The 25,639-nt window shown below is 36.7% G+C and overlaps 1 protein-coding gene across 2 annotated transcripts in view; it reads left to right on the forward strand.

The window, feature by feature from the left end:
• ASCC3 (activating signal cointegrator 1 complex subunit 3) overlaps positions 1 to 25,639 on the forward strand; it is a 493,632-nt gene that overhangs the window by 335,999 nt on the left and 131,994 nt on the right. For both annotated transcript variants that reach the window (XM_039531733.1, XM_039531734.1), the window contains exons 15-17: positions 7,292 to 7,483; positions 7,797 to 8,021; positions 21,995 to 22,114. In XM_039531733.1, coding sequence (XP_039387667.1) covers positions 7,292 to 7,483; positions 7,797 to 8,021; positions 21,995 to 22,114 — 537 coding nt within the window. The remainder of the gene's footprint in view (positions 1 to 7,291; positions 7,484 to 7,796; positions 8,022 to 21,994; positions 22,115 to 25,639) is intronic.

Raw genomic sequence — 25,639 nt, forward strand, 5'->3', positions numbered from 1 at the left:
CCAAAAAGATCAGTCACCACAGAGTTAAGACAAGCCAACGGTGATGTACCCAGCCTGTCCTGAACCAGTCTAGAGAAGGAAGATAGTAGAAATCATTGTTTTATGTCATTTCACTTTTAATTCTTAATAGGTTGGCTTATGCTTCTTTTTATCAAGCTCTGTTTGAACATCCAAGTGAAAAAGTTGCTAAAGTAAGACAAATATAACCATAAGTCTGTTGTTACATTTTCATTCTGCTCTTTATACTTCATATAACATTGTTTTTTCAAACAAAAAGCAGTTAGTTTGTATTTTTCCATGAATGATGATATCTCTGTACTATCAGATGAAAGGAGAAAGTAGGGAAGTCTGTCATGTTATGCTTTTTATCTCTGTAGCTGAAAGATAACAATGCATGAATAAATCTTTTTTTCATTTTGTATGCCTCACTTCTCATTAAAATTAAGTGGAACATTTTTCTCTGAGTGACAAAGAGTCCTGTGGCACCTTATAAACTAACAGAAGTATTGGAGCATGAGCTTTCGTGGGTGAATACCCACTTGGTCAGACGCATGTGGTGGAAATTTCCAGAGGCAGGTATAAATATGCAGGCAAGAATCAGTCTAGAGATAACGAGGTTAGTTCAATCAGAGAAGATGAGGCCCTCTTCTAGCAGTTGAGGTGTGAACACCAAGGGAGGAAAAACTGCTTTTGTAGTTGGCAAGCCATTCACAGTCTTTGTTTAATCCTGAGCTGATGGTATCAAATTTGCAAATGAACTGAAGTTCAGCAGTTTCTCTTTGGAGTCTGGTCCTGAATTTTTTTTGCTGCAGGATGGCTAACTTTAAATCTGCTATTGTGTGCCCAGGGATGTTGAAGTGTTCTTGTACAGGTTTTTGTATATTGCCATTCCTAATATCTGACTTGTGTCCATTTATCCTTTTATGTAGCCATTTGTCCAGTTTGGCCGATGTACATAGCAGAGGGGCATTGTTGGCACATGATGGCGTATATTACATTGGTGGACATGCAAGTGAATGAACCTGTGATGTTGTGGCTGATCTGGTTAGGTCCTGTGGTGGTGTTGCTGCTGTAAGTACGTGGGCAGAATTGGCATTGAGGTTTGTTGCATGGATTGGTTCCTGAGTTAGAGTTACTATGGTGTGGTGTGTGGTTGCTGGTGAGAATATGCTTAAGGTTGGCAGGTTGTCTGTGGGCAAGGACTGGCCTGCCTCCCAAGGCCTGTGAAAACAAGGGGTTGTTGTCCAGGATGGGTTGTAGATCACTGATGATGCATTGGAGAGGTTTTAGCTGGGGACTGTAGATGATGGCCAGTGGAGTTCTGTTGGTTTCTTTCTTCGGCTTGTCTTGCAGAAAAAGGCTTCTGGGTACACGTCTGTTGATTTGTTTCCTTATTTCTTCATGCGGGTATCGTAGTTTTGAGAATGCTTGGTGAAGATCTTGTAGGTATTGGTCTCTGTCTGAAGGGTTGGAGCAAATAGCAGATTTAAAGGTAGCCATCCTGCAGACTGTGAATGGCTAGCCAACTACAAAATCAGTTTCTCCTCCCCTTGGTGTTCACACCTCAACTGCTAGAAGAGGGCCTCATCCTCTCTGATTGAACTAACATCGTTATCTCTAAACTGATTCTTGCCTGCATATTTATACCTGCCTCTGGAAATTTCCACCACATGCATCTGACGAAGTGGGTATTCACCCATGAAAGCTTGTGCTCCAATACTTCTGTTAGTCTATAAGGTGCCACAGGACTCTGTCACTTTTTACAGATCCAGACTAACACGGCTTCTCCTCTGATTTTTCTCTGAGTCACTGTAGACAACTCACTGTACTGTTTGTAACACTGCCATTTTTAATGCGCTCCATAGAGAGCATCGTGAAATTCAAGACCCTGAAAGGAGAAATATAGACATTGCCATGCTATCTTAGCTGTGAAGTTTATTTAATATCTTCTATCAAATATTTATTTAGTACATACTCGTATTGATGCAGACATACATGAAGCAAAAGGTCATAAATTTGCAGGTAGTTGAGCAATGAGGGTGAAAAATCAATTGTAATTAAGACACTGGAAACAGACCTCGTAATAAGGTACTTCACCGTCCACCTTGAAACACTTACAATTTCAGATAAATTGTAACATAAACTCTTTAAAACTGTGATAGAAAACAACAAGATGTAGGTAACACATCATTTCATGTTTTACAGCTTCACTTTTCATATATATTAATCACTGGTTTTGTTGCTTCTGGAATAAAATAAATTGGGGAACAGTGCTTTAATTCATGGAGATGGTGCTTAGGTTTGTCTGCAAAGGTGCTGTCTTTAAAAACTACACAGTGGCTAAGAATATAAGAACGGCCATACCAAAGGTCCATCTAGCCCAGCATCCTGTCTTCCGACAGTGGCCAATGCCAGGTACCCCAGAGGGAATGAACAGAACAGGTAATCATCAAGTAATCAATTCTCTGTCACCTATTCCCATCTTCTGGCAAAATAATCTTCCTTAGGATAATTTAATAATCTACCCACTTAATTTCCCTTTGAAAATGACAACTTGAGAAATGCATAATTTTTCTTACTCTGAAGTGTGTAATTCATAGGGATTAAATGTAGAATTCAGATGCTCACTTGATCTGTAGCATTTTTTTTTATTAAAAGTGATCATGACCTTATAATGGGGAAATACTGAATTTCTATGTGTAATAGTTGAATAGTAATAAAAAACCAGAAGCTAAAGTGACTAGACGAGAGCAGTTACCTTTAAATGAAGTTTGAATATTGTAGAAAAGTGAAATTCAGATTGCAAACTAAAATCAAAAGAAGGCCACTGTGAACTGGAGCGTGATTTCACTTATGTATTAGTAATATGTTCCAATTGATACTGTTTTCAAATCATGTTAGAACCTTTCTGTAGAACTCTGCAAAGCCTAATACTAATCATCTAAGCTTCTGAGTGCGTCTTGGATGTGCTGAGCATGTTCAACTTGAACCATACTTGCCAACTTTTAAAAAAATTTTATGCATGTATTTTTTAGAAGCTGGCTATCGCTAAGGGGCAGAAAAATTATCTTTATTCTGGTGAATTTCATATTATTTTTACTATGACTGTGTTAATTATCAGGACCTCAACAAGTTGGAAGGTCAGATCAGTCAGTGTCCCCAGTGTGTTTTCTTGTTTGGTTGTTTTTGTTGTTTGTTTTTTTAATGGTTGTTTTATTTTGTAAAAGCTAATAGGAATCATTTAAGTCCCAGAAACAGAAGTGATAATTCAGTTGTATCACTCATTTAATGACTAGCACATTTTCATTCTGTTTGGCTCTGCTTGTTTCTTTTAGCTGTTTATATTTAAGAATCTCTGTGGCCTTGATAGAGCAATATGCAATCTTTCAAACAGAGATTTTGCATATGTTACAGCCACTGAAAATTTTTGCATATTACATGTGTTTTTTTCTCTTTGATGCGTATTCGCAGTTGTTGTTTTTAACACCACTTGTTTGATTTGATTCTTTTATGTACAACAGAACTCTTTGCATTGGTAGTTACAAAACCACCAGTGCTATACATATCATTTAATTTTTGTCAGTGCTGTAGAGAGTCTGAGTCGAGCCATCGTTATTGTTTTTCACAACAGCAAATGTGTACTGTGAACTCTGTAGCATACTATTGATAATCTTGCAGTAAAATACAATTAATCTCTTAAGTAGCTGTTTAAAATATTGTGTTTAAGATAGCCAGCATTGTAAATCTGATAAACAAAACTGAAAACTAAATCCTTCAAGAATTTTATTTTAAGGCATTTGGTATTTTTTGGGTGCAAATAAATATTTATATATATTATAAAATACTCAAGAATGCTCACCTGTTTGGAATTCTTGAATGATTAAACCTTTTCTCTTAATTTTTGTCTTTCCTCACAAACACACTTCCCATGCTCCTCCTTTGGTCTCCATTAAGAGCCTCCCTCTTCTCTTAATCAAATCTAAAAGAACTGCATGTCAGCACCTGGTCTTTCTTATTAATAGATTATTTTCCCAATATTAGTTTGACTGCACCGCACCTGAAGTGGGGGAGCTGTTGTCCAGGCTTGCCAGAGGAAGGGTAACAGCGCTTTATGGGTGAGGGGAGGCAGGAGGTCAGAAACTGCTGCTGCTTTACGGGTGAGGGGAGGCAGGAGGTCAGAAGGTCAGAAGCTGGGGGTCAGCATGGGCAACACTGGGAACATAAGTGCAGAAGACTTTAAAAGGGGCAGGTTTAAAAGCCCTTTCTCCATGCAGCAGGCAAGGCAGCACCCATCCTCCCTCCCCTCAAGATGGCAAATAGCAGATTGGATTGGACCTGCTCTGGGCTTTGCACTAGTTGCTCCTTTTTAGGGCAATTAGGAAGGTATTTTTCCTCACCACTGTATTCATTTAGGTGGAATGGGGGTTTTTTTGCCTTCCCTACATCTGATTTGAGGGAGTGCTTACTGTGGTGAGGAGGAAAGGGGGTTAGTTGTTATGTCGCAACTCATTTTGTAAGTTCTGGGTGGATATTCAGTGCAGGTACTTCATAGAGAAGGCATCCAATGACTGGATAAATGGCCTGGTAAAGGACATAAAAAGGAGGTGCTGGTTAAAGGAATGGAATGGGCGGGGGGCTCCTATGATTGGTATGGCAGGGAGCCACCCCCATTACTTATAGCCCATCTTACCCCTCCTAAGGGGAAGGAGAGGTTGGATGGTAAGGGCCCAGCCATGGGCTGGCTTGCAGACCTGAATGGAAAATGAAGTGGGGCAGGTGGAAGCCCCAGATAGTTATTTGAATGAACATGGATTTGTCTGCACTGTACATTTTTATCTGCTGGGTAGTCCCAAACATCTAATAATAAAGTTGTGGACTGATTAAATCCATATCAAGTGTCTCCTGTCCTCCTTTTGGTATCGCTGGACAATGATTTTTCTGAAACTGGTTGGGCAACTGTTTTAATATCAACAGCTGCTCTTGTTTACTATGGTTACAACAATCTCTCAAGTTTTGACTAGAGACAGAATTAGGGTTGCTACCTCTGAGGTGCTAAAAAAGGGACATCCAAGATGATCCTGAGACCACAAAACTACACAGCTGGCAGGCAGTGTGTACTCCACACCCATGTAGATTTTCCAGGACAACTTCATCAAAAAAAGAGTGATCCTGGAAAAACATTGACAGGTAGCAACCTTAGATGGAACTCAGCCAAAATCCTGGATTTCTCTGCTCTGGTCTGTGGGCATTTGAGATCAGGATTTGAATTTTGCAACTCAGGCTAGTCTCTAGTTTTTAACCTTAGCCTTAAACTTTTATAACAATGGATAATTAAATGGTCTTCCTTTGGCTAAATAAGCAGCAAAGAATCCTGTTGCATCCGAAGAAGTGGGTATTCACCCACGAAAGCTCATGCTGCAAAACGTCTGTTAGTCTATAAGGTGCCACAGGATTCTTTGCTGCTTCTACAGAACCAGACTAACACGGCTACCCCTCTGATATTTGGCTAAATAATTATGGTAATACAGTAAATACACCTCTACCTCAATATAACGCTGTCCTTGGGAGCCAAAAAATCTTACCGCATTATAGGTGAAACCATGTTATATTGAACTTGCTTTGATCCACCGGAGTGCACAGCCCCGCCCCCCCGGAGCAGTGCTTTACCGCATTATATCCAAATTTGTGTTATATCAGGTGGTGTTATATCGAGGTAACGGTGTAGTTTTGGCATTTGACTATGTGATACTTAAGCAATATTTTATGAGACAACTCTTTTGATCCAAAAATACAATAACCTCATTTACATACATGCAGTGAGAGGTATGAGCTAAATACAGTGCATAATATTAAGGAAGTGAATTTTTATTCTGAATTGATACTTGTGGTTTGTGTTTTCAATGGTTGTCATACTGTATAATTTAACACGCAGAGAGGTTACATTTTTCAAACAGAAGTTAATTACCGTACATCGTAAACTCTTTAGCACTGAGGTTCTCACTGTATTTTAAATCAAATCAGAAGTTCCTTGGTTCTAGTATTTTCAACTTTGACAGTGAAGCAAATTCACATTTTGCCTGCATTAAGAAGACAGGCAGATGAAGAGATTTTCTTTTGTGGAGGTTGATTTGCTACATACAGTGGCCTTTGCACATTTGTGTATTTTATAAAATATTTGGTTTTCCTTTTCTAACTTTCAAAGAATAGTTCCCATGAAATGCATTGCTTCATATTTATTCATTCTTGAGCAATGCAGCAGATAAGTTAAATAACAATGTGATTTTTCTACTGACTTGCATAAAAATCCTCATGAACACTTCACCAATTTGAAGCTTAGTTTGGTTCCCTTCAAATGAATAAACAACAACAGGTATTGAGAGGCTTTGTCACCCTTTCAGTCTCTCATTAGCCCCAATATATTTTTCCCCACAAGTTCTCAGAACCCAAAATTATTAACTCTGGAAAAAGTAGATGATCTGAATTGCTTTCATTAAGTGTACGTTTTCCTCTTCCCCCTTCATAATTGCACTCCCTCCCATTTCCCTATTTATTTCTGCTCTTGCAAAGACTTTTTGTGTGTGTTTGGCAACATGCCAACGTAATGATCCAAACTCTGCTCTGCTTTACCCACTGTGCTACTCTATCGGCTCTTGGTAGACATGTGATGCGCATGAGACAGCAAAAGTGGGACTAATGCATATAATGATAAAGCAGAAATTGACATTTGCCACAACTGAACATAGAATAAATTAGTTATAATACAGTATATAGTTCTGAAAAACTGTAGTGTTGGGTGCTCTAGAAATCCACAGATAAATATAAAGATTCTCAGTTGGTAATGAAGTGTAATAAGATGCTTATAATAGCCAGAAAGTAACAATCATTCTTGCCAATAGAGCGAGTTTATGTTAAAAAGGAAAGAGAAATTCAGGCTTTCAAATAGCTTTTCATACTGTGAATCGGTAAATCTGGGCCATCAGCTTAAATGAAGCCACTGTAGTATAATGCTCATCTGGCTTCTCTGGGTGCCAAGTAAGTAAATTCTTTTGCAAGTAATTATGGGAAGCAATTTGATTCACTTACAGTATATAAACAGGTGTTTGTATGTACTTAAATTTCCCCATTAGTGGAAATGGTTCATTTTTATATGGTTCATAATAGAACTGAGTAGTCTTATTTTTTTCTTCTTCTTCTTCTTCTTGAAATGGTGATAATTCAAATCCTTTTTAAGTATGGTGCTTCCTATACTGTAGTTCTAAGTGAATTAATATGTTTCCTTTGCCCATTGTAGGTACAAAGGTCCAGAAACAAGCAGTTACGTGAATTGTTTCCAGATGGATTTAGTATTCATCATGCAGGAATGCTGCGGCAAGACAGAAGTTTGGTTGAGAACTTGTTTTCTCATGGACATATCAAAGTACTGGTTTGTACAGCCACATTAGCCTGGGGTGTCAATCTTCCTGCTCATGCTGTTGTTATTAAGGTAAGTGGTTATCCTGCTCTGCAAGTGAACGTGTCTTAGAACAAACCCATAAAAATGCATGAATAGCAAGATCTTTGTTGTGGTTTGGAGGGGTCTGATTGACTTGAAATGTTATTTATCTCTCGTTAAACTAATTCTCTCCAGTCAGAATCCAGTTTGTATAGTACAGATTTAAATATATCGCAGATTATGAAAGGATTAGTTAAGGTACACTTTTGAGATCATGCTATATTTGCCTAATTTCAGTATTCAGCTCATCAGGATTATATTCGTGTGTGTTTATGGTAATTTTTATTAACTTTTCCTCAACCAGGGAACACAAATATATGCTGCAAAAAGAGGCTCCTTTGTTGACCTTGGAATTTTAGATGTCATGCAGATATTTGGTCGAGCTGGACGGCCTCAGTTTGACAAATTTGGAGAAGGCATCATTATTACAACACATGATAAACTCAGCCATTACCTGACTCTGCTTACTCAGCAGAACCCAATTGAGAGCCAGTTTCTTGAAAGCCTTGCTGACAACTTAAATGCAGAGGTAACATTTGATAAGTTGTTAAGAGAAACTATCTTAAGATGACCAAGTTTAATCACAAAAAATGCAATATTCATATATTCAGAATGTCTATAAACTAATAGAAACTCCACTCAATAAAGGGATTTTACAGGTGTATATTTTGATTTAAGAGAAATGAACTATAAGTAACACTTTGCACAGGTGTGGTAAGTATCGCAAGGCATTACAAGCACAGCAGAAAGTAATTTATAAATATTACAAGTCAAAATATGGAGAGTCAACATAGCAGATATAAGCCCCGGCTACAGAAGAACCTATAATCTTTTTCTATATTTTTACACAGAATTATTTTAGGAGAATCTGGATTTAATTAACATAACTGGATTGTTCCAATGCTCTGTATAAAGTTTATTAATAAAGGCAAAGTATAAAAATATTTACTTTTACTTTTATACTGTTATACATTTTTCTCTCTCTCTGTGTGTGTGTGTGTGTGTGTGTGTGTATATATATATATATACACACACACACATACACTAACAAGAAATTTTCTAAAAAATAATAATTTTTTGGAAAAGTTATCCTTTATTTGTGAAAACTCTAATATTTAATTTATTGAACCTGAGCTAGGAAATGTAACTCGTATTCTGGTTTGACCTGTTCTTTCTCTTTGATATTAGTTTTACAGTAGTAATTGAAACAGATTTGTTACAAACAGCAAATCATCAGTTTGCTTAAATTAAAATCTTAAATGAAAATCTATTTTCTTTGAAAATGTCATAGTTATTTGCAGACTACATTTTGCTTTAATCCTAATAAAATATAACTTTTCAAAGGCTAGTCATTGTAGTAACCAATTAAAAAATATTTTTTCTGGGACATGCAGAAATCTAAGTATGTATTCCAAATCAAGAAGGGTAAATCACTTTTCAAAAGCACTTATAACTTTGAATTTCTTTACTTTTATTGGAAAAAAAAAAAGGTTAACTTAAATGTCTTTCAGTAACTTATTGAAACCTTGAAAGCCTTAATGACTTCATTAATGGATCACATTATGTCTTGATGTTTGGGTATATGTTTCACTCTTTTATCCATTTATTTCTTTGCTTTATTGTTTGTTATTATGTTAGTCTTTTTTTTTGGTGATTGGAGGGCCAACTTATATAAAAAAGGAAAAAAATATGAGTAATACTTAAAAACCAAACATAAAGCTAAAACAGATGTAATAGTTTCTGAAAAGTGCAAGTCTACTTCTGGTACCCCTCTTCATAGAAGTGTGAGGGGTCAGGGTCAGCAAATGGTGAGCTTTGGTCTCTCTTAGTTTTTGATGTTTTGGGCTCTCTTGATTGAGACTCTGCTGTTTGCAGGAAGAATCCCTGTCCAAGTAGATTTATACATCAGTACAGCCCAGGGGATGGGTGTATTTGGGGCTGCAGCACCTGCCTGAAAAGGCTTCAGCTACTTCAAAGAGCATTAGCCATAAAATACTATGGAAGGGTGGAAATGTTCACATGTGCTTCCCATCCCTCTCCCACACCAGCATGCAATTTAAAAATATCTGGAAGTTTTGGAATGTAACAAGGGTTCTGGACAGGAGCATCTCCTAGTGGTGCCCTCCAAGGAACCTGGTGAGGCTTGGGGGCAAAGGGAGAGAGAATCCCCTCCTCCAACACACCCCAGAATAGGAGAGAGAGGGACAGGAGGGTTAGAAAAGGAAACACTTGTGGCTATCTGCTATATCCCTCTTTCCCCCAAAATGAGGCAGAGCAAAGGTGGTTCAGCTACTGTCCTGAGCACTGAGTTCCATAGGCCTGCTGCTACAGAGCTGACAGCAGCCCTGCTGTGCTCCTCTCCCAATACACCTTTGATCTGCTTGTGGGAAGAAAAGAGAGAGGGCCTGTGAATCTCCCACCATTTTCCCCCAGACCAAGATTTCATAGAATCATAGAAGAATTGGGTTGGAAGAGACCTCAGGAGGTCATCTAGTCCAACTCCCTGCTCAAAGCAGGACCAACACCAACTAAATCATCCCAGCCAGGGCTTTGTCAAGCTGAGCCTTAAAAACCTCTAAGGATGGAGATTCCACCACCTCCCTAGGTAACCCATTCCAGTGCTTTCTCTCTTTCTCTCTGTCTCAATGAAAGACCAAGGTTAGTCATTAATATACTTTAATAAAAATTGAGGGTCAGGAAAAGAAAAGGGGGAAGTGAAGCTATAAATCTAATAGCTGTGGTAAAATAGAAATGAAACTCTGAAAAGAAACTCAGTAGAATCTATCAAGTCTTTCTGCTGCGTAGGTAGATCAAGCATTTTTACTGATTATTTCTAACCCAGGCTTAAAGAGTACGTCAATACTCTATATCCATGCAAAAGAATTTAAACAATATGTCTAATAGACTAATGTATGCCTCAGTTAACTTACATTCCAATAAATTGGGCAGGTAACACAATATCCAAAATAAAAAATTCAAGAAATACTGTACCTGCAAATAGCAGACTTGAAGTAAACTGAGCCATTTTGTCAAGAACTTTGTACCAGAAACAGCCCCTTGATAGATTTCTAACATATGTCACATTGTGTTATTACCACATTTGTATATGTTTGACATAACTAGGTTTGTTGTATTGAACACATCCTGTATGCATATCTGGAGGGATGTGTGCACAGTGAAGCAAAAATTCCTAAACTTAATGCAAATGGAGATCTTAATGCAAATGGAGGATTGACTGGAAATCTGTCACCTCAGCACAATTTGCAATGGAGCTTTTTCTTGACACCAGTTCATGAGTTGAGAAAACAGTACCTAACAATTTGAGTTCTGTGCAAATAGATTTTCTCTATTTCTTTTGTATTCTGGGGTAAAAATTTCAAATAAGTGAAGCTACTACTATGATCTAGACATCATTGTGATCATCTCAGTTAATACCTAAACTCAATGTGTGGGTTTGGTTAAAAAGAGTATCCAAGATGCATAAGGGATGGTATGGAGAACAATACTGAAAAAAGTATAGTATAGTATTATAAAACTATATTAAAGATGCAGTCTCATATGAAATATTGTGAACAATACAGATCACTCAAAAAGGATATTGCAGAATTAGAATGGGGTTCAGAGAAGGCAAGGAGTATGATTAGGTGGGGAAAAACTCTTATATGAAGGCTGGAAACATTGAGATTGTTTACCTTAGAAAGGAGTTGAATAAGAGGAAACATGATAAAAATATATATCAGATGTTTTCCCTGTTTCATAATGCAAGAAAAAAGAGATATTCAATGAAATTGAAAGATGGCAAACTAAAAACTTACAAAGGAAATACTTTTTCACATAACATGTATTTAGACTGTGGAATTCATTGATGTCATTGAGGCCAAGAACTTGTCCAATTCCTCTTTGAATCTTTATAAGTGTATGAATAACAAGACTCGCTGTTAATACTAATGAAAAGAACAATGGAAGGAAGATAAAATCTCATATTTCAGAGTTTAAACCAATCTCTAACTATTGGATCAGGATGAGACCTTAATCAATGGCAGATTACCACATATCTGCAGTTTCTTGTGCCTTCTTGTGAAGCATCTGGTACTATCCAGTGTCAGACACATGATAGTGAACTAAATGGATCACAGGTCTGACCCAGTATGGCAATTCTTATATCTCTGTGCATTTTGATACACAATTTCCATTAAAATATACTCTGTTGGCTTTGAAAACCGCAGTCTAAACCTATACCTTAATCTTTGATTTAATTTAGAAAATACAGAGACATGGAACATTTCATATCCATAAGTTAAGGGGTTTGAGTGTCCCACAGCATATTAAGGTTTCAGTGATTAAGCTAGCTGGTAGTTGTGCAGAAAACGCAAAATCCATGAAAGGAGACAGTCCTGTTTTGTGCCTCTGTCAGAAGGAAAACACTGCAAAATTAAATAGCTGTAGTCTGGAACAGAAGATTGAGCCAACTAATAAAGGGCTTGAAAGTTTCCAACTCAAATACCCAGCTTTTGTGTCTGACTGCTGTCCTTTGAACAAAAGGAGAGAGAACTCCTTTTTGAGTTGAAGAAATCCTATCAATTAGCTGTCTTACCTTATAATATCTGAATACTACATGCCAATAAAAAGTTCAGTTTAATAGGTATGGATAATCCTATGACTGAAAAACTAAGATTTTAGCCAAGATTTTTATATCTGTTAACCATTTATTCATTTGTTTAACTATAAAACTTATTTTTAATAACTAATTAAGCTACCTGGGTCTTTTCTGGGGTAGAGATAATAATATTAAAATAACAAAACATAAATTATATATGATTGAGAGATTGGAAAGAGAACTTGGAGAAATTTCTGACAAAAACTTTTGGACAGGAGTCTTCTGATTTCTAGAAGAGTGATGGGTTCCCCCTAAGTGTCTGTTTTCCTAGAAATTGCAGTAAATTACAAAATCAGAGTTACTGCAATTTTTTCTCATGAATGGTCTAAGAGCAGAGAAGTGTCCATCTTTATAGTGGTGTTTTAGCACCAACATCGGGTCATAATGGTTATTGCGAAAAGGACATTATCCCCATTTGGAAACATGCCACAAGTTATTGCCAAAACCACATCAAGTTTTCTTATGTAAGTGTTAGTGATAGATTTCTACCTTTGTGATTTTTAAAGAAACAGACAATTGTATTGCCTGTTCTTATGCAAGTTTTCTGGTATGGACTTATTGTAAGACTAGCTGGTTGTGCATGTTTCTTTCTAGAATCTGCCTTTTTAATGTACGAGGAGCTATGTTAATGTATTTATCCTATCTTGAAGCATTATGCAAAGACTTTATTAATGAAGCTTTGTCTTTTTTCCACAACCAGCAATGGATGTAGTTTAATTAGGCCTCATCTCTCCTCATTTAACTTATCTGCTAATACTCGGTAAGAAATTGTACAGGGCTTTTCTCAATCATTTCCACTTATTTGCGAGGGCTGCTGTCAACTCTCCCCTTTTCTAACCTGGTCCAAGCCTGTTGCTGGGACCCCGCCATCCTCCTCTCATGGGAGGGTTAAGAGGAACTGGGGAAAAAGCGGGGGTGGGTTGTCTCCCTGTTGTCTGACTTTAGGAGCGCCAACCTTCCGTTTCCCAGCTTCTTTAATGGATGACTTCCCCTAAATCCCCTTCCAACTGCTATTTATTAAGGAACTGTATCGTCTCTGTAACAAGTACTGCACTGGACACCTGGTACCTGCTAAATTATGGCATCTTGGCTTAACCTCCTTACCTACCCCCACTGGATCCCTGACCTATGGGCAAGGCAAAAAGCCCACCTCATATCAGCCAATTTGGCAGTAAGGAAAAATTCTTTCCCAGCCCTGAAAGAAAAACGATGACTAGTGCAATGCACACAGCAGATCATAAAAACCACAGTCTTACTCTGATCCCATGGTTGGAGGGTGGGTGTTGCTGATCTATGATTAATGAGAGAGAGAGAGTTCCTTCCAGAGTGCATGGGATATAAATGCTTTCCTCTTCATCGTCCACTTCCTGTTCCCTGTTTGGTTCCACTCAGGTAAGTCCTGTGTAACTCAAATTTAGAAGAGATGCTTAAAGGAGCCCTAAACTCTTTTCTTCCTCCTGGCCAGATGAGACCTTTCAGTAGCAAGGAGCACCTTTGGAAAACTTATGTGTGGAATTGGCTTAAAAAACTCGTGTTTTCCAAAGCCTATATGAGAAGTGATTTGAGAGTTCTTTGGCCCCTGGAGAAGTTCACAAAACTGTTACTTGGCGTAGCACAACATATAGGATATGCCAGTTTAGCTCCTAATGCCAGTGTTAATATGACTGATGTCATGACTCATATATTCTAGTAGAGATAGTAATTACTGGTGGAGGTGAGGAAGGAGGTAGAAGATTGTAAATCACATTGACAGATGCACGGTTCTTCCAGGACAATCACTAATTAATGTATTGAACATCTATGATATAAATCTTTAACTGTGATGGATGTAGGAGGATCCTTTTGATGGAATCTAATGAAGGTAATTGATAATACCATGTAAGTATTTTCTAGAGATACTATTTTTAGTTGATATATAATTTTATAAGATTATATAGGATTTTGATATAAATACATAACACACTATTGCTAATTAGCACTTACAGAACAGAGCAATGTTAATTGTAGTTAGTTTTTCCCTATTAAATCAAATGATTATTTTTTTATCTTTATTTTTTAATATAAAGCAGGCAGAACTTGTCCAGCTGAACTTTAAAATCTTAGATACATGCTGGCAATTTGGACTGTTGCAGAATGAATGGGTGCCCTCCTACCCAGCCGCCACACACACGTGTTATATATTTATTTATCAAAACATACAAATTAGAGCTCTAGCTGGTGATAAAGATTTTGGAATACATGCAACCACCTCCAATGTGAAATAAAAACATATCCAGACAGGGTAACTAAAATAATTCTTATGCCGGTCAATGGTTCTGATCCAGCGGTTATCAAACTGTGGGTCAGGACCCCAAAGTGGGTCGCGACCCCATTTTAGTGAGGTCACCAGGGCTGGAGTTAGACTTGCTGGGGCCCAGGGCTGAGGCCAAAGCCAAAGCTCAGGCTTCAGCCCCCAACCTGGGGTTGTGTAGTAATTTTTGTTGTCAGAAGGGGTGCAATTAAATTTGAAAACAATAACATATTCACTGGTGCCTGCTAGTGCCGACAGCAGTAGAAGTTGCAAAATGATCTCTGTTATAATGCTGTTTTCACGTTCATAACTTCCTAAATATTGGCTTTTTTTAATGAAATTGTACATGTTTAGTCTTTGCTGTAATTGATTTTCCTTTTTAATTCACCCATGGAGGAGTTAAATAATACATGTTTAATTTAAAAAAAATCTAGCTGTACTCTAGTAAATAGAGCTAACGAAAAAACAGTGTGGGCCAGTTCATCAACTGGTATAAAGAGAGCATTAGTGGCACCAGTTGTCCGATTAAGTTTGAAACTTTGCTTCAACATAGTGTTCATTGGGGATTAGTGATTTTGCTTGGCAAGGGAAAACTTTTTTTTAACAATTTTTTTAATTGGAAAAATAATCACTTCTGAGCATCACTGTTTGCCATCTACTAAGATTTTTAGAAGAGCTCTAGCCCTGTTGTGACTTCTCTTCGTGTTCTTGGGCTACTCAGAGGGCTTGGATTAACATAGGAGATGATGCTCACAACTCTGCTAGTACAATTTGTGTTAGGGATAGTGTACATATTTTCATTGGAAAAACATACAGCAAAATCCTGAAAGATTTCATAGGCAAATATTGGGTTTATGCCTTTTATTTGTTTCTTATGATATATGAAGAAGGCCTGAAAGGGCGATTTAATTTTCTACTATTTTTTCCCCTTCCCAAAAAGTATTTATTTTTCTGCTTTATTTTTACATTATAAATTCAGGTTTTCTCTGCCCTAGGACAAGTGGGGAACTAGTGAAATGATAGCATCCCAAGCATGTAGAATAATTCAGGAGGGAAGAGACCTTTAGTTAGGATGTCTAAAATTTTGGAGTTTGTTTTTTTCTTAATGTCTATTTAATTCCAGTGAGTGACTAATATTTTGGAGAAGGAACGTTTTATTAGAGAATCAACACCTTACCTCTTCAAATAAGATATAATATCACAAGATTCTTGTGTTTTTTTCAGCAAAACCAAAGATGATACCTGATGTTGATATTTCTATGGTTAAAACAGAGCAAGCAGAAAACATATCCTTTTTGAGGGAGAGGAGAATTAACTTTTGCAGGCCTTCTTTATAGGGTAAAGAAAAGAAGGGCAAAGGTCCAATTTTTTTTAATTAAGTTGCACTTTTAAAATCAGCTAAGTAAACATCTAGCTTCTTATCAAGGATAGGTAAACATCATTTTAGGGACATTCTCATTTTTCTTTGCTGTTTTGCTGCATTCTAGAATATTCTGCAAATTCACAGTTTCCATTTTAAATGTTTATTTCGTTCGTTGCAAAGACGAAGCTAGTACCTACCATTTATTATGGTTTATTATATATTAACATAATACCCAGAGGCTCCAGTTAAATCAGGACTTCATTGTGCTACGCATTGTACAAACACATAACAAATCAATGTACCAAGTTTCTGCTAACTCAGACTTGCTGCAGCTGTCTGTTGTTAAACAAATGTGCCATTAGCATTGTTTTTGGAACCCTAACTTTTGCGTTTTCTGGCTTTGTGATTTTAACTGTGATGCTTTAATGTAGCATTATTATTTGTTTTTCTTCCATTTAATAATAAATTATCTACATTTCATTAGCTTAGACACCATCAAACAAAACTAATTACAGAAGACTTGGAAAGGTAAATATCATTCCATAGTACCAGCTGAGCTGGTATGTATCCAAATGGGCACTTAATCCTCATGTAGAATAGTCACAAGGAAAAGGAGTATGTAAAAGTAAGACAGATGAGGGAGAAAGTGCTCTGTAATGTTGGAATAGTACTCATCTGGAGTAACTGCTAGGCGCCAGAATATTTAAATTTTAAAAAATGGAGTGCAAGTATTTCATATTCCTAGTAAGACTAACATCCACAACAAAGTTAGCCTGTTTATGAAGAATTGTAAGTAATCTATAATATTGTGGCTGCAGATCTATAACAGAGAGGAATATGATAATATTTTACTAAATTGGCATTAAAATGTTCAGTAGCATAATTTAATGTCCTCAAACATGAATGAAATCCATCCTAGGCCCAAAGGTGGCCTCAATGGAAATTGAAATGATCTTAACAGTAACCGAATACCCAAATGGTACTCTGTAAAAATGCTACAGCTTTTTTTACCCATTGCAAATATGATGATATAGATCACACATCACCTTCAGTATGAAATGTAAAGCAATGCATTATAAAGTCAGAGAAGTTAACACGAGCAGGAGTTGGGGAGTAACTGAATCATATAATATATATACTTTAGTAGTTAGTAAGACTGACCAGATCACAAAAAATTTTAAGAGAATATGCAATATGCTAAAATATAGTCATTTTAATTTTTATTGTACTAAGTTAAAAACTGGGAGTGAGAGGGGAGAAAGAAAATTGGCAAACTAGTGTAGAAAGGAATATTTTGTATGCAAATTCCCAAAATAATAAACAAGCATGACTGTCTTTTTGTTCTATGTTGTACAGCACCTAGCACAATGGTGTCCTGGTCTAAGGCTGAGGCTCTTAGGTGCTACAATAATAAAAAATAATAATGAATAATAAATATTGTGTTATGTAAACGGTTAAAAAAAACTAAGAAGTTGTGATATGCTGCAACACTAAACCGTTTAGAGAGTCTCTTAATTATTGATCCACCATATAAATAAGCAAAGAAATAGAATGAAATTCTGAAATTTTTAAAGTCTGATTATTTTTTTAAAAGACCAAATGTATTGTAATGTAATTGTAATATTGTACTTTAAGGGCCAGATCCCCAGATGGTGCATGTTAATGAAATTCCACTGGCTTCAGTGCAGCTAAACCAGCTGAGAATCTGTTGAGAAGTGTGCTAGTGATTGTTTACGAACATTTTAGTGGAAGTAGCAATACTGTAAGTTAACTGAAAATGCTGAAAAGCCAAAGTAAGGCATTGACAAGACCATGAAACAACGATTTTTTATGGCTTCTGATGACAAGGCAGGAAAGATTGGTGTTTGCTTGATTACAGAAAATCAATAGTAAGTCAAACCAGTTACAGTAGTCTATTGTTTTTCTCGATGGCAACCTGATCATTTCTCTCTTTGAGTTCAGCAATAGTCATATACTGATTAGATCTTCACATGTATACTGATTAGATATAAGCTTGCAAAGTTGCAGGAATCATCATAAGTAGCAGAATATGTCTGCAATAGGCCAAAAACACTTCAGGGCGAAAAGATGAAATAAAATGCAAATGGGATACCATTACACTGAACAGTGGCATGCCATCATCTGACGTAGTGTGTTCAATTTTGATCACCTCACATAGGCAGTGTCTACACTGGCTTTTTCCCCCCAGAATCACCCAACTATTGACTGTGGCAGAAACAATGGGAGTGGTTGTATAGAGCAGTCACCAGCATATTACCACCAGTTTTCAAATTCCCTTTAGATCAAGTCTAGAAGATATGGTGTCTTGAAGTGCTGATGGCCACCAGGACCTTCTCTATAGAAGAGTCTCCCATATTGCTAACTCTATAAAGCTGCATCAGTGCTAGCAAGATTCGCAATTTTTTTTTAGGGACAATGAGATGAGTGTAGACAAGCTATTTAGGAAGAATCTAACTGAGATAGAATAGGTCTAGAAAAGTTCAGCAGTGGTGGATCTTACATTTCAGAGGAAATGACCAAGCCTAAGATTATTTAGCATGGAAAAGTGAAGAATTAAAGAAAATTTGATTCTGATAGGATTTATTGAGCTTTTCTTTTTTAGCTCTAGCAAAGAGAATATGTTTAAAAGATAGCAAATTGATAGGATGACTTTATTTGATCTTTGTACAGGCGATTCAAAGAAATGATAAGAAAAATAGTTCTTACTATATTTACAAAATAAAAAGTTACTATATTCCTGAACTTAAATAGAATGCTTCTATAGTTCAGATTTATTCAGTCAAATTAGCCCTCTTCAGTGTGTCTTTGCCTTTTACTCAAGTTCTTTACCTTTACTGAAGAATGATACAGCTCCCTTCTCTTTATTGGGGTAGGACAGTTTCTCCTTTCAAATCTCAGAGTACTTCTGATTGGCCCTGAGGCTGATTTCTCTTTATAAATATGGCACAATCTGCTGAGTCCTGTGATTGTTAATTTATTTTTTTTAATTCTTAATTTAAACATAGTGGGTTAATGGTTGAAGAGAAAGGAGGAGCCGGTCCTGTCATACCTATATGAGATCATATACAGCGATGGTCCTTTATCAGACCGTGGTGGGAGGGTGTTTTATTGGTAAAATGCTTGTAGCTCTATTCAATTAACTAGCAAATTTTGCATGAAAATAGGTTTAAAAAACTTTTGAACTATATTTTCTCTGAAGGTCTTTTATTATAGATGTACTCAAGAGAAGAAAGATCACTTCTGTAAAAATGTTTTTACATAATTAAGTGAAAACTTACATAATTATGTAAAAACATGTTTACAGATGATGTACTGTTAAGAATAGTGACTTATTTAAAATAAAACTGGTAAATTAAGCTGTATTCTAAATTGCTGCTCACCTCGCTATTCTCCTTTGTTTAGGGCTTTTTAAAATTAAAACTATACATTATTGCTGTTATAATTTTTTTCGGTCACAGTTGTACTGGCATAAGCCTTTGACCGATTAGTTGAAAAAGTCCTACACTGTTGACTTAAATAACCTTCATTTTCACTAATACACATTGTGTGCTGGATTTTTAAAAGCCAGCCTTTCATTTTTCAGGCACAGTTTGCAGTAACAATTATTTGTGTGAGCAATATAATTAATAGTTGTCTATCCATCAGATAAAAAGGTGCAATCAGCAGTTCAGTTTCAACATGATATGTATTTTGTAAGGACCAGTGTTTCTCCTTATAACAGCCAAGTAACTGTTTAAGGAGTTAAAAAAAACTGCTGTACTAAGACTATGTTAAATACAACAATTTAGAATTTTGTTTCTGACTTTGTTAAAGATGAAAACACCTTTATTAGTCTTTTCACTCCACTTACCAGTCCTAAATTTCCAAACCTATCAGAAGCTGCCCTCTCATTTTATAGACCATTTGTTTCATAATTACTCTTAAGGGTTTGCAGTAGAAAGTACTTCGTTGTTAGCCTATGCTGACCTTACCCAACAATCCACAGGAACTTTAGGTGGTCACTAGATGGCAGCAAATATTCAGAAGTAGCTTTCACTATTTTCTCTGAATGGCATTCAGATAGTACAGTCCTTAAAAAAATGATGAGCATTAATAGGTTTTGAAGCCTTACAAACATTTACAGATTTCATCTGCAACCCATCTATACTACACATTCTTACTATCTTCCTCCTTAGCTTTGCTTTTAACTATGGAAATATTTAATTGTGAACAAATCTAAATGCAAAATGAGTAATTAAAATGAATGAGGCAAAAACAGTGGTTTGTTTTTGACTCGTGTCAGACTTTGCTATTTTCCAGGATAAGAACATTATACTTTGATGATTTGAAATTAGATATTTTCAGGAGGGGTTTTGTAATATTGAAAGATGTCATTATGCTACTTCAAGTTATGTACCGGAAAGGGGTTTTTTGAGTCATGGGGAGAAATCAAATGCACAAATTAGTTTGGGTAGCAAATTGATGATAAGCTTATGTACTAGATAAGATGTCTTCCCTCCCTTTCAACTGAGTTAAAGTAGCTTAGGATAAGTGTGCATTCTTAACCCGTTCAGTATCCCATGAATATATGCACTTATCAAAATATTACTTAGTTGGTGTCCATTTCTGTCCTATTGCAAAACAAGCCAATCTTATGAAGCATAGCCCTAGCTGAGATTTAAGTATGAACATTGATTATTGAAGTCAAAAGGAGTTACTCCAGATTTAAACTGGTTTAACTAACAGTGGATTTGGGTTTTCAGTAATATTTTTAGTGTAAGGTTGGGTTTTTTGTTTCATAATAATGAATTTCCTTATTATTAACATATAGATCTGTAGATCTGAGAATTTGAAATTGCTTACCATTGTGTGTGCTTTTTTTTTTTTAAGTAATTGAATGGATTTATGTGAGACAGACCGTAAAAGCAAATTGCTCTTTTAACATTAGTCGTTGTTAAAGAGTTTGCCAAACAATATGGAGAGAAACAAAGCAAAAGAGTATATTTTGTTTGAGTAGTATAATGGAAATCTTCAGTTCTCACAGCCAAATAATATTAACATGTTAGAATAAAAACAAAAATAATTGTTGCCTTTTGTGACTAGAACTGATAGAAAATAGAACTGAAGTTGCCTTTTTAAAAATGTAAATATGTAATGTGTCAATACTGTACCACTAATTTACAAAAATATTCCTGAGTAAGATATTGTTTCAATATGGTTGCATTAGTAGTCTACAGAAATATATAAAATCACCCACTCAACTTTCAGTTACATTCTGATACTACAGCTGTGTGCTAAAGGCAGGAGCAGCCCTAGCCATTTTGCTGGCTAGGGTGAAAAATGTTTTTACAATCTCTCTTCCCGCCACACTGGTGACCGAGCCAAATAACTAAATAAATAAATAAGCTGGCCAATCAGCGGAGCAAAAAATAACAATAATAAAATAAAAAAGGCTGGCCAATCATAGCGAAGCAAAACAAAACACCCAGCGGTACAGCACCCCTGGAAGTTACCACCCAAGGTGAGCACCTTGTTTACTTGCCCCTACAACTGGCCCTGGCGAGAGACCATGTGTGTGTGAATCTTCAAAGATAAAAGGCAGGTGAAACCTATTTTTAAAGTGATGACAATATACGGAGACATGGTAAAAATCCTGGTGTGCCAATGTTGTTTGATTTGAAAAATATCTATAGTCATCTTATTTCCACAATTTCAAGACATTTTCCCTTATAATATGGCTTCTTAAACACATATGAGGATATAATTGAAACATTTTCAATTTAAGTCAGGTCGCAAACATCTCACTTAAACTCAGACAGGAAGGTAAGTTTACATGGTTTAAAATATGAATCTTGTTCATAGAAGAATTACAAATTTCTTGTAGTAGAAGTCTGTATTGCGTGATCTTTTCTACTGTTTATAATTTTTACATTAAAAGATCATTTAGATGCTCAGGTATCTGAAATCTACTGTGAAAAAGGTACCATGGTTATTCATGCTTTAGAAATGCAGATATATAGGTGGTTCAGAAGAGATTGTTATATGATTATTATTTTAGTATATTTAAAATGGAAAGCTTCGGACACTTTCTCTAATCTAGTGCTAATGGTCTGAATTCAGTTGTTATGAACTTAATGCTTGTGTTTTCCTCTAATATGTAAGTTCAATTTTTGTCTCTCTTCCTACTTACAGGTTGCTCTTGGAACAGTAACTAATGTGGAGGAAGCAGTAAAGTGGATAAGTTACACTTATCTTTATGTACGGATGAGAGCAAATCCATTAGTATATGGCATCAGTCACAAGGCTTATCAGGTAGAAAATGCATTTTAAAAAAAATCTAACCTGCTTTCTGGTTCTGTAATCCTTTCCTGATGTGGGGATAAATATTTGCTATTTCTGCTTTACCTGACATCAGCAATTCTTTAAGTGTTTGAAAGGGAGAAGATATTTTCTAGAGCAGAGAGTTATTTTTTTTTAAAATGGTAAGGTCCCTTCTGAGTTGTCCTGTCAAACACTTTTACCCACTATCATACAAAATACGTTTTCAATGGCCAAATTAGCCATCAATGTGTAGCACTCGTTCTTATCAAAACAGCTGTCATGCTTTAGTCACTGTCAGCATTTCAGTAGTGAAAGTCAGAGATGAGTTACACAGTCAAGGTTCTTGAAGCCATAGCTCTGCTCTACACACGGTTTTTCCTATGTCGAGTATTTGTTTTAGAAGATCTCATCACTTGCAGTATCATAAAGTATTAGACAGCATATTTGTTAATTTAACAGGTTAATAAAATCAATCACTCAGTCAGATTTGAAATCTTTTTCTTGGGATCCAGTTTTATTCCTTTGTTTGGTGTTGGTTTTAGATATTATTTTGTGTGTTGGAATAAATCAGAACACAGATATATTTTTTTCATAGTGGAATTCCTTATTTTTACTTTTTGGTGTGTTTCATAGTTTACAGGAAATGTAAATACCTATTTTTCTTTAACACTTCTGTATATGCTCTACTAGAGCCTTCAACAATAGTAATTCGATAGGCAGGAGAAGAACATAAAGTGGTAGGAGGAAAAAACTAAGGAAATATTTCTCTGGCATTGGTTTAATGGTGAGAGTGCCGATGAGATGGTCAAAGGTTCATGATAAATGTAATTTGTTTCACATCTCCACAATTGGTTGCATGGCTTCATAGTTTTTCACATGACTATCAACACCCAGGTTTCGAGTATCTACAACGTTCCTAGCAGTATGCCAGTGTCAGGTTTCAGGTCCAATATCTTTATCCTTTGGAGCTGAAAGTGGGATTTAAACCATAGGGAAAGTGGGTAAGAATTCCATAGTTCTCAATACATTATAGTGAGGTGTAGTTTAAATATTTTATGGGCACACATCTAGAATGGCTTTCTGAGTTCAGTCATCCCAAATGCATATTAATAAATCTCTTATACTATATTATAATGTATTTGTTTATGGTTAGCCAAACTCACATAGCCAGGTAAATGAAAAGCATAATCTAAGGTATCATCAAATACTAGATCTAGCTGGGGCTCAACAGTGGGAGTTTTGACGTATCCTAGGTCTGTAGAATTCCTTCGCACTCAAAGACCCATGTCTCTGGCAAGCAGTACTGAGTTCTGTGGCAAATTATTAATTGATTTAAGCATATTGGATAATTTATGTAAATATGTTTGGTAACACCAAATGATAACATTTAAATCACAATTAACAGGAATAATTTTTAAAATAAAACTAACAAAAATATACTTGTGACATTCTTCAGCCAAACAAGCAAGTGCCAGTCCTGAAGGTCCACCAGTGCTCTGCCATTCCTACAGCTATCTCCTTCGCTGCCGCATCCTGTACTGAATCATTTTGAAGTGGCCTTTGCTGTCTTGTGTTAAGATAGAAACAGGATATACCTATTAGAGGTAGTGTTTGTTAATGCCTTTGAATAGCAGAGAGCAAGTAGGCCTGCAGACATAGATATTCTCTTCTTTCTTGGAAGCATCTGATTTATGTTTTTATATTGCCGAGTTATGTTATACAGAGTGCAGGGCAGTTGTGCAGTTTCAGGTGCAGCATAACCATAGTTTTATGAGTTATGCAATTCCTTTTCCTCCCCATCCAGTTGTAGATATTTAATTTTCATAAGTGGTATACAGTTATTTCTTAATAATCATGTGATTTGCCAATTTATATATCCATATTGGCCAGCCAGTCTAGCCATTCAGAGTGCATTGATTTGCATAATCACTTTTGGTCAGATTGTCCCCAGATGTATAGTAGGTGTGGGTGTGTGTGCAAAAAAACCTTCTCTCTTCCCCCCTTCCCTTTTTGTCATGTGTAAGAGCCACATAGTATTGCAGTCCCTGGTCCCATGAGGTCTCTCAGTACCACAAAAGGTGCAGGAAGGAGGCAAGGCAAGGCCAGGCTGCACACCACCCCACCACACCAAGGAGCAGACCTTGCTCCCCAAAGGGGTGTAGCAGCTCTGGCTGTAAACCAGGAAGTCCAGAATGTCTCTCAGTGCTCTCCCTGGAGTAATGCTTTTCCATACCCGACCTTACTTAGGCCTGTGCCAAATAGGCATGATCAAGACGTGTTCAGTCAATAACTATTCTGTAAATTTGCAAACCTCTCATCTTTGCTTCTCCAATCCCTCTGCTTTGATCAGCAACTTTTCTCAAAAATTCAAACTGTTTCCCAGTAGCAGTGATGATGTCTGAGCTTCTCCCTCCCTCTTGCTGAAGCAGAAAGTCTCAAAAAATTACATTAACGAGAGTAGGAAGGCAGCAAAGAAAATTAGGTTGTCATACCGCTGAAAGAAAAATACTTTTTTGTTGTTGTTTTTTTTGTTTTATTTGAAGGGAATTTTTTAAGGTAAACCCTTTGACTTTTTCCTTCCTTTCAATCCCTCTCCTCTACCATCTTTCACCGCTTGCTTCTCCTTTTACGGGTCAACAAAGCTTTTTGTCCTCATAACTTCTACATGATGGTGTTTATAATGCTTCGAAATTTTGGAGAATCCCAGTCTCTTCCCTTTTGAGTCATCTTAGGAAAACTGTAAATTAAAATGTATATCAGTTATTCTGAAGGAAAGACCTTGCTTCTTAGGAATATGAGGAAATAAAGAAGAGGATGAATTATATAATGGATTAAAGAGTTTCTAAAATAACATCCTTTTTAACAGTTTGTTAACAGCCTGTATTTGGACTTTGTGATTTTTTTTCTCTTTCATTTCAGTTTTGAATATTTCATTTAAAATATCCATATAAGAAGAAACTGAGCTTTCTTCTGATTAGGGCCTTGATCCTGTAAACTTACACACATGCTTAACTTTATGTACATGAATAGTCTAGACCTATTTAGTCTCTTGTAGCGGTATCTGAGCTGCTGTTGCAGTTGCAGGTGCTTGGGAGCTGAAATTGTCTGGTTTGTAAGGGCCATTCTAGGCAGGATCTCTATTGTTGAAGTCCTTCAAGATTCCTAACTATAGAGACACAGCCATGAGGACTCTACAGAGGCACAGCAGGCAGGGACAGCCATGGCCGCCCAGAGGGGGAGGGCAAGTGGGGCAATTTGCCCCAGGCCCCGCAGGGGCCCCACGAGCCCTGGCTGAGTTTCTCTTCCCTGGCTAGAGACGTCTTTTTAATTTTTACTCATCCGGTGGCAGTCCGGGTCTTCGGCGGCACTTCAACGGCGGGTCCTTCAGTGCTGCTGAAGACGTGGAGCGAGTGAAGGACCCACCACCGCCGCAGACTCGGAGCGCCACCCGGTGAGTACAAGGGCCGCAGCGAGTGGCGCCTTTTTTTATGTTCGATCCCCCACTTTGCCCCAGGC

This window comes from Mauremys reevesii, linkage group 3, assembly GCF_016161935.1.
Source record: "Mauremys reevesii isolate NIE-2019 linkage group 3, ASM1616193v1, whole genome shotgun sequence".
In the NCBI taxonomy this organism is placed as follows: Eukaryota; Metazoa; Chordata; order Testudines; family Geoemydidae; genus Mauremys; species Mauremys reevesii.